The 10,241-nt window shown below is 29.3% G+C and overlaps 3 protein-coding genes across 5 annotated transcripts in view; all 3 read right to left on the bottom strand.

Moving 5' to 3' along the window:
- LOC108872001 (probable disease resistance RPP8-like protein 4) overlaps positions 1–7,428 on the bottom strand; it is a 31,719-nt gene extending 24,291 nt beyond the window's left edge. For 2 of the 3 annotated variants that reach the window (XM_033291430.1, XM_033291429.1), the window contains exons 1-4: positions 7,230–7,428; positions 6,059–6,936; positions 5,823–5,969; positions 404–2,129 (exon numbers count right to left, since the gene is read on the bottom strand). In XM_033291430.1, the coding sequence (XP_033147321.1) occupies positions 424–2,129; positions 5,823–5,969; positions 6,059–6,926 (2,721 nt within the window). In that variant the 5' untranslated portion in view covers positions 6,927–6,936; positions 7,230–7,428 and the 3' untranslated portion in view covers positions 404–423. Of the gene's footprint in view, positions 1–91; positions 306–403; positions 2,130–5,822; positions 5,970–6,058; positions 6,937–7,229 lie in introns of those variants that run through there. The other variant, XM_018659117.2, reaches the window with a different exon arrangement.
- LOC117125727 (probable disease resistance RPP8-like protein 4) overlaps positions 1–10,241 on the bottom strand; it is a 57,593-nt gene that overhangs the window by 24,238 nt on the left and 23,114 nt on the right. The window lies entirely within an intron of this gene.
- The window catches only part of LOC108872002 (probable disease resistance RPP8-like protein 2), a 57,606-nt gene that overhangs the window by 24,291 nt on the left and 23,074 nt on the right, over positions 1–10,241 (bottom strand). The window lies entirely within an intron of this gene.

Below are 10,241 nucleotides of genomic sequence, written 5' to 3'. Positions count from 1 at the left end.
TTCGTTGAACCAAATGATAAAGTGATGTTAAGAATGATGTTCAGCGATCACTATCAAAGGACCGTTCTATCTCCAAGTCCGACCATACAAGTCAACTAAGCACACACAACGGAGACATTGAAGAGAAGATACGGTTCAACATACAAATGTCTTTCAAACGTAGCATTACAGTGAATGAGCATGCAAACAGAAAAACGAAATATATCACAAACAAGATATATAAACTTTAAAACACCAATACAACAAAAACGACATATATCACATCACAGAATCAATAAGTGGGTACTGATTCTGAGTAGGTTCACCTGAAAACCGAATAATAAAAAGGTTAGATAGTTGAGACTTCCACACTAAACTTCAAGGAGAACAATATTGACATTATACCAAACAAAAGTATATATACCTGAGACGGTTGTATTCTCCTTATTCGTCGCTATCATAGACTAATTGAACGCTAGGAATGTGTTGGACTTTGTGGTAACTTTCCCCACCTGGTACGAGTTTCGTCTTCCACTCCTTGTTCTTATCGGTGATTATCAGTTCCTTTAAAGAAGTTATATACTTGAGCCCTTCCGGTAGCTCCTTCAACTTTTTACAATTGTATATATACAAGGTACGAAGACATGGCATCGACCCTTCTTCCACTATCCACTCTTCCAAGTCGTCTAGTAACCATATTTGTAGCTTACATAATTGAGGGAATCCACCTTTTGAACACACCATCTTCCTCCCCACGAAAGCGCTGTAACCTAATTCAACCGACTTTAAATGAAGCAACTTTTCCAGAATCTGCAGTGGATCCTCCTCCAATTCACACTTAGTTAGAGATATGTATGCAAGGTGGGGAGGAAATCGAGAGTGATCAGGAAGCCTTGTCACATGTAGGCCCAGCGCTAAACGCCTTAGATGAATGAAATTCCAAACGAAATCCACATCATAAGCCCCATCGGATTCGTTGTTCTCATCGATCAAGCAAAGCTCCTCCAGGTTTCTTAATTCACAGAGAGATGACGCTAGAATTTCAGAAGTATACCTGCCTTTGAGATATATCTCGAGATTCCTGAGCTTTTTCATTCGGAGTAAGTCTGTGATGCTACCGTTTTCTGATCGGAACCACCTCAAGTACTCGAGGTTCACTAGATTACCCAATTCCAACTTTGTTTTAGGGTCAATTACATGGGGAAGCATCAGGAGCCTCAACTCTACCATCTCTTTAAAGATACTTGGCAGATGAATTCTTTTGAAGGAGAAAATACTCAAATAGATTAGAAGCTTTAGATTCCGTAAAGAAGAAGGTACATGAGTTGCACAACCCATGTCTAAGCTCAAATATCTCAAATGAATGAGCTTCCCAATGCTCGAAGGTATTCTCCCTCCTCTAGAGTCGCTATCATGTGTTTGTAAATTCAGATGTAAGACCCTAAGTAATTGTAAATTTCGGAATCCTTGACCTGACTGCTTCCACAAGTTGCTGTTGAGTCCAAAACCCAAAATAGATCTAGCTTTTTTATTGTTTTGACGTCCCAGCGTATCACCGCCATGTACTGCGAGTCTGCGAGATCCCGTAGGAGTATGAGCATTGATGGTGGAGGTGGAAGAAGTAGGGACTTCGATAAACTGAAGAAAGTTCTCTTCTTTGGCTTTATATAAACATACTTCTCTCATCATGTCATGCATTTGACAATACTCCCATTTGCAACTCAAATCCTCTTTTACTCCAATAACCATATTTCTCCTTACTAGCTCGTCTATGTATTCTTCTCCAATTTTCCTAGTGGTTTCTCCATCGCCACTTGACGTTATTATTCCTTCTGCTTCCCAGAGATAATACAATCTCTCCACTTGTATCTCGTAATCTTCGGGAAAATGAGCTAGGTAGAGAAAGCAATGCTTTAACTGCATTGGCAAATCTTCATAGCTCATAGACAATACTCGGTAAACAGAATCTTGACTTTTGTCATCTATGCGAACTATCTGAGTTTGAATATTGTCATCTACTCTTTTCCACTCTTCAACCATGGTTTTATTAGCTAACAAGCCTCCCAGCACTTTAACGGCTAATGGTAGTCCTCCACAATATTTGACCATTTTCTTACCCATGGCTTCTAGTTCTTCATCAACATTAAATTCTGAAAACAGTAAAGCATATTATAGATTAGTCTTGAAATAATATATGTGTCTAGTCTTTTCAAATTTTCAAAAAATTATAATATATCTATCTATTTGTACTATTATTAGCAATGTGATGTTTTTACTTTTGATCTCTCATCCGTTAGAGCGACTAAAGTCGTGGATACCCTTAATCTATAATTAATTTATAAATTTAAAGGAATTATATATATATTCTAACTTAATGATTATCTGGATGATTATCTGGAGAATTGTTTGTTTTTATGATGGCCTCTTTTATAGTTTACTTAGTATTTTATACTTTACGTCAGTTTGTATTACTACCACTTATTTTTCTGAACATTTATGTTCACTTACAATATGAAGTTTATATTGCTAAACTTGTGATTTTTTACCTCTGAACTCTCATGTTAAAAGTTATAGCGACTAAAGTCATTGACATCTTTAATCTATAATTAGTTTTATAAATTAAAAGGAATTATATAGATTTTCTAACTTAGTGATTATCTGGAAAATTGTTAGTTTTTATGATGGCCCCTTTTATAGTTTACTTAGTATTTTATACTTACGTCAGTTTGTATTACTACTACGTTTTTTTTGTTTTGAAGTTTGTATTGCTAAACTTGTGATTTTTTTACCTCTGAACTCTTATATTAAAAGTTATAACGACTAAAGTCATTGATACTTTTAATCTATAATTAATTTTATAAATTAAAAAGAATTATATATATTTTTTCTAACTTAATGATTATCCGGAGAATTGTTAGTTTTTATGAGGACTCTTTTAATAGTTTACTTAGTATTTTATATTTTTTTTGTTTCGAACATTTAAGATCACTTACAATTAGAGGGCCCCAGGGCAAATCAAAATTTTGAGGCCCATAACTAGTCTGTTTTTTTAAATTTTGTGTTTCTTTAACTTTTCAACTTAGGCATAACATCGAGCAAAAATTTATACTTGATTTCTTAGGGGCCTATTGAAAATGAAATTTGCTTAGAATCTGAAAATTTTTAAAGTTCAAATTTTTTTAAGAGTTAAGTAAATTTGATGAATTCTTGCCATATGTATTGTATAAATTTTCATTGATTATGATTGATTAGCATGAATTTCCATATATGTTTTTCTTTCCAGATTTATCTATTTATAAAAATACTTCTAAACTTTTTATTTCAAGAAATATAGTTATTTGATGTTAAAATATTTTTTTTTTATTTTTTTAATATTTGAATTTGTCTTTTTTGATTTTTGTTTAAAGTTTTCTGAGGTCAACCTATGATTTTTTCATATTCTTAATTATGTTATCTTTAATAATTTGTTATCTTTAAATTTCCTTTTACAATTATCTTTCACATGACAACAAAAATGTAATACAAAACTTTTTGTGTTTGTATATTTGTGTTTTTTGTTACATAGATTCTAAAAATCTTATGAGTATAGATGATATTTGTAAAGTTGAGTGTTATGAGTAAAACTAGAGAGAATTTATGTCCCAATAACAAGAGAGTTTACTAAAATTACAAAATCAATAAAAACTAGACTTTTTGAATAACAAAGGATTTTATATGAAATTTAAAAGTTCATAAACCAATAACAAAGGATTCTAACAAGATTATAAGAATACATAAACCAATAACAATAGAATCTCTAAATTTTATAACTCTTAAGGCCCTTAACATAACATGATTTGAAACGGGCCGCGGAGTGGTCGCACTGACCGCCTTCCTCAAAAGCCGGCCATGCTTACAATATGAAGTTCATATTGCTAAACTTGTATATTATACTATTACTAGGTGTTTCTTCCGTAGACATAAGTATTTTATAATTACTTATTAATATATGTATTAATAATTAGAATACTATAATGATAAATTATTATTTATTTTTTCATTTGATTTTTTTATGTATTATAATTTTTGAATATTTCCTTATACACTATATTCATTAATTATTAATAAATAAATTTTAGAAATCACTCAATATGCTCTTTTCAATTATATAAAATCAAGCATTTACTTGATTAATATATTTAGTTATGTGTTTTCCATTTTTTTAACTTTGAACTTTTTATTAAATGATTTTTTCAGATAACAACACAATATCTATAGGAATTATCTTTTTTTTTTTAGATTTTGGATAATTCTTATTATTAGTTTAAATAATTATCTAAGAAAAAATAAATTAATTTTTATTTTTTTTGCTAATATATATTTTATTCATTAAGGGTATACACAATATTTACCACTCTAACTTTTAACGTGAGAACTCCATTGCAAAAAATCACTTCGCAAATCCATCCATCCATCCATCCATGGAGTTGATAGATTTTTAAAAGTTATGTAGATTGTAAAAATTTAAATACATCGACTTATGAAATTTGATAATAACCTTTTTAGATTGGAAAAGATTTTCATGAATTTGTATTACCTCTTTTCTATAATTTTTTTTTGTAAAGTAAATATATAATTTATATATTTTCTAAATCATATAGCATGATTATTTATTTTTTTCTTCAAATTAAAAAGAAAATAATAGTGATACATACAAAATTGTACAATTTTCTTAAATAGTCATTTTTAAGTTTTTGTCACAAAAAATATTCAAAAAGGAAAATGACCAAAAGAAGTTTTATTAAAAGGGCAAAAAACTATTTTTCCCTTTGCTTTATAGATATATAAGTAATAAAAATAAAATAAAAATAAAAAATTTTGTTTTATAATTTCGGATTAGATGTTTTCAAATTTGAACTTTTTATAATTTTTATAAATTTGAAAATGGTTTTCGAAACTATTTTTAAAAAAATATATTAAAACTTGTTAATATTTATAAATGTAATTATTAATATTTATATTAAAAATGATAATATTTATAAAAATAATTATATATTCAAAAATGTAAAAGTATATAAATGTAATTAATTATATTTTTGGACGTATAATTTGGATTTAAGGTTCAATAGATAATTGGTAAGAATAATTATTTTATTTTTTAGTTTTTTATCACATGGATTTTGAAAATCATATGGATACATATTTTGATAGTTGAGTCTTATGAATAAAAATAAATAAAATTCATCTCCCAGTAACACTGAATTTAGTTAGAATTAGAGAATCAATAATAACTAAACTTTTTGAATAACAAAAGATTTGAATGGATTTTGATTTTTTTTAAAACCAATAACAACGGATTCTATTAAGATATTTGAAATCCAAAAACTAATAATAATGAAATCTCAAATTTTCCAAAGTTCATAAGAATTCACTTACCAATGACCCTCCTAAATAACACATACATAAAGTAACGGATGGGACTATATAAATCAAAGATTCTAATAATTCATTATTGGCAATGAAATTGTTTTTTTTTGTTCTTGTCTAGATTTATAATTTATATAATCAACTTTTGGATTTATTTAATAGATTGACTAAGATAAGAAAATAGTCAAAAAATAAAAATATATTTTTAAGATAAAAATAGAAATCATATATATAGGTATATTGGGTTGTTATCTTAAAATAAAATTCTAAGCATAAAAAAATTTACAAAAATATGTTTTATCCTTCTTATATATGCCGATAAACACCTAGTATATATAACAATATATGTCATCCCAGATGATAATTTAGGAATTAGTACAAAAGATTTTTGATAAGAAGGCCCGTAAGAGATTCATATGTCTTATATAGAAACATACCCGTTATTTCTCTTCTAGGGAATGCTATGCTCTCACATAGCATCCAACTTTCTTCAGGAGTAAGGATTTTTGGTCTAAAGGGAAAACATGATGGGTCGGCATGCAAACCAACACCTTCATTGCGTGAAGTAAGAATCATCTTCCAACCTGCAATTGTATTTCCTTTCATCTCAAGGACTCAAAGGCATTTATGAAATAGCTATGGGAAGTAATGTTTGTACAATTAGAGAGCTCACCTCTTGCTTGGGGGAATACGTCTTTTATTACATCCCAGTCTTCTTTTTTCCATACATCATCCATGACAATTAAGTATTTAGATGTTTCCAACAAATGAAAGATCTTAGCCTGGAGTGTATCCTCATTCATATGTTCGATTCCCTTCTCATGTGGTCTGAGGTCTCGCAATAACTTTTGCCAAATATCCTTCTTCTTAAAATCTTGCGAAACGCAGATCCATGCGAATCCATCAAAATGACTTTGAACAATGTCATGATGAAAAACTTGTCTCGCAAGAGTGGTTTTTCCAATACCACCCATCCCAGATATGGAAACTACTTGGATGCTATCATTCTCCACCAAATGACTAACCAATTCGTTAACACTCTGTTCCACCCCCACAAGATCCTTTTGAGATGTCTTTGGATATGTTTGTCGGTTCTCCCTTGGTCTTTGTCTCTCTTGTAGAGACGGTGATCTGTAGATGATCTGTTGTATTCCAAAGCTCTGCATTTGCGCAACAAGCTTAGACATTCTCGTAGTTATGCCTTCAATTTCCATAGAAATATCTCGGCGATCCACTAAGAAACAAGAAAGTCTTTTCACACGCCTCTTGATCCCTTTTTGGTTTCCACTAAGTTCTTTCAAAAGAAAGGATTCGATTATATCTTCTGCATCAAAAACAATGTCTTTGACATCTTCCAAGAAGCTTCTCACTACTTTACTCTCATATCTCTTGGCATCTGCATCTTCCAACAATGACTGTAACATTCTCATCTGACATTTTAGATCATCAACTTTCTCATGAACTCCCTGCAGTCTCTCTGATTCTCGACTCAGGAGATCCCAGAGTTTCTCCACTCCAAACGACACAACTCCCTCAGCCATCACTATTCTCCTGTTCCACCATCAATACATAAGTACAAACTTGTAGTAAGATTTAAAACCGCTGTGATAATCCTTGGTTTATCTAATAAAATATGATACATGTCAGAGGAACTTTACTTAACTTACTTTTATTCAAACAATTTATAACAAGATTTGATGATTAAATGCTTTAAATTCGTAAAACAAGATTTGTAATAATCTAACGAATTTTCGTTTTTAAATTCAGATTCAACCACAACAGAGTCCAAAAGACAGATCAAAGCAAGTTAAACAGACAAATAATGATACAAGAACATGATTTACCTTTCATGTAACAGCTCTTCAACTTGCTTAGAGAGGTTCTTTGGAAGAAGAGATATGAGTGGCAATGAAAGAGTAGACTCCAAGTCAATCTTATCAACAGTCTATATTGGCTGCCATCTGTGGTTCTAATTTTGAATAAAAAGAAAATATGTGAGTTTTCTAGTCTGTAGCGATAATGACTTTTCGCAGGCAATAATGCGTTTGCTTAAGCCCACTCGAAGCATTCACTATAGTTCTCCCTTATTATTCTTTTTGGTAAAAAAAAAAATTTCTTCCTCATTTTCAACTTTCAAAATATATTCATTGATATTTATACATTATATTTTCGTTAGAAATAATTAATTGGGAAAATCTATATTAATAAAGTAGCTTGGAAAGGCTCCTCAGGCCTCCACCTCAGCACTCATATATCTAAATTTCGCCACGTGTCTCTATTTTACAAAGCTTTTGTTCGTTTGATTTCATTTACGTTTCTTAAATTGTGTTGTTTCGTGGGTTTATTTTGTTTTGTCCGTTTGTTTTTGTTTCGTGGGCCATTCTCTTTCTCTCTGAATAGTTTAATGTGTTCCTGGGCTCTGGGCTCTTCTCTTCATCTAGAAAACTTAATTTGTTCTTTTAGGGTTTCTATGTTTCGCCATCGGGGTCTCTCCTGCTCCATCCTCTTCCTCTTCCGGAATCTGAGACTTCATCTCTATAACGTCTTCGGTTTAGAGATTTTTATTGGGCTTTTCTACTACTTTTAAACAATTAAGGCATATTGGTAACTAGGATTTGAGAGGAAATTCAGCCAACGATACTCAAAATATATAAAATATATAATCAAAATGGATATTTAGAAATTTTAAATTTAAATAGAAGATAAAATAGAAATATTATTTTATTAACCTAGGAAACATATGAAAAGATGTATGCTAATCCCCAAACGTAGGTGTAGTCCATCAATAGATTTTTTTTCGTGTATTCAAATGAGCCAAAAATAACAATGTCCATAAATTGTTTTGTAGAAAATATAAAATAACAGTGTAATATAACTTAAAATTATATCACATAACATTTACAACTTTATTTTCTTAACAGTAAATTACTGAAAAAGCACAATTATTTTTTTGGAACCAATTATTGGGAGAATAACTTGAACTTTGTTAATTACTAACGATAAAATAAATTAATATAAAATTTAAAGTATAATATACTAATTATTTCAAACAAGTCACAAAACAATCGTGTTTTAAAGTTTCATGATATAAAATCTCAAATTATAAATGATAAATTTAATAACTCAAATCAAAACTTTGAAAACAATAACGTATTCCAACAGCAACAAAAGAACACCATTAATCTCCTAGACCCACTACGTTTCCATTAAATATGGAAACCCAAATTAAAACTATACTATACTATAGTTTTGTAGAATGCTTTTAGCCAAGGACATTAAAACTATACTAAAACTAATAAAAATATATATTAACATAACTACAAATAACTAATACGAATTAATTTCAGTTTAGAACAACGCACATTATAGAAACATCAAAATTAAGAGTAAAACTATCGTTGAAATGTTAAACCATAATAATAATTAACCAAACTAAAATTATATTATTAATAAGATTCATCGAAATATAAAAAGCATATATTATCATGAGAAATTCCTATTACAGTCCTAAATTTTTTTTGTCACAAATATAGTCTTTTAGAATAAAAATAACCAAAATAAAAGATAAATATACACTTATATCCTTGAGGTTAACTAATCTGAACTTTAGGGTTTCGAGTTAAAGGATAAAGTTTTAGGATAGAGGTTTCAATTTTTTTATAAAATTGAGGTTAACTAATCTAAACTTTAGGGTTTCGAGTTAAAGAATGGACTTTTACAAAATATATTTTTATAAGAAAGTTCAAATTTGAAAACATATAATTGGAAACTATAAATTATATTTTATTTGTATTTATATATCTAGGGTATAAATATCTTTTTCTCTTAAATGAGACATTTTAGTCATTTTACTCATTTGAAGCTATTTTGTGACAAAAACATAAAAATGTGTATTTAGGAAAATTACCCTATTATCATTTTCTCTTACAAATAAACTCTATATGTATATTATAAAAATCTCGATAAGAAGTAACAAATCAACCTAAACAGAACAGTCAAGTCTTCAAAAACCATCAACTCAAAAAATTAAACCTCCAAAATAAATAGTTCTTAATACCAAACGTAAGAAGAAGTCAAAATAAATCAAAAACTTAATTCACACTCTATAAGACATATTTATAAAACATTTTCATACTTTCACCATAAAACTCTTACAAAGAACTCAAAAGTAAATAACAAACCACTTCTCTCTTATCAGCTATCACTCCGAACAAGATCTTCAGGAGAAAGTCCGCAACAAATACTCCAAGTCTACATCCCCAGATCTAACACACAACAATCCATTATTAATTTTCAGCTACCATCTATCATTGACAATCAATTTAATTTTAATGATTCAACAACCGAAAGCATAGAATTCATGTTAACATACCATGACTGATGATCTTCAATTTACTCTTACTATCAAGGGCTACAACCAAAACGCGATGCAAAACTTAACGTCGATTTAGAGGAAATTAATAGGCTTCCAACTATTGAAGAATGCACTATGTGCTTTAGGAATTTCAACTATGAAAACAATATTTACTCTCTTACTTGCAACCATAATTTCTATTTTCCTTACATTTATCGATGGCTTCGCACGAACAAAAAATGTCCCATACGTAGGGAAAGTAATCTATGATTTCAGCTTAATTACTACTAATAAGGGGGTTTATTATATTCTAATTTCCAGTTTCATTTCTGTACTGTTTTCTCCTTTGTATTAATTTCAACAACAAAAAAAATTCCCTCTTTACAAAATAATTTTCTTTCTCAGCATTTCTTTCCCAAATATAATCAAATAAGAACAATTTTAAAAAAATACTTATTTCAAACAAAAAAACTAATAGATATCTAAATTTATACATAAAATG

This window comes from Brassica rapa, chromosome A05 (genome assembly GCF_000309985.2).
Source record: "Brassica rapa cultivar Chiifu-401-42 chromosome A05, CAAS_Brap_v3.01, whole genome shotgun sequence".
Classification (NCBI taxonomy): Eukaryota; Viridiplantae; Streptophyta; class Magnoliopsida; order Brassicales; family Brassicaceae; genus Brassica; species Brassica rapa.
The sequence above is the reverse complement of the archived record's forward strand: the minus strand, read 5'-3'. Positions and strand labels throughout refer to the sequence as shown.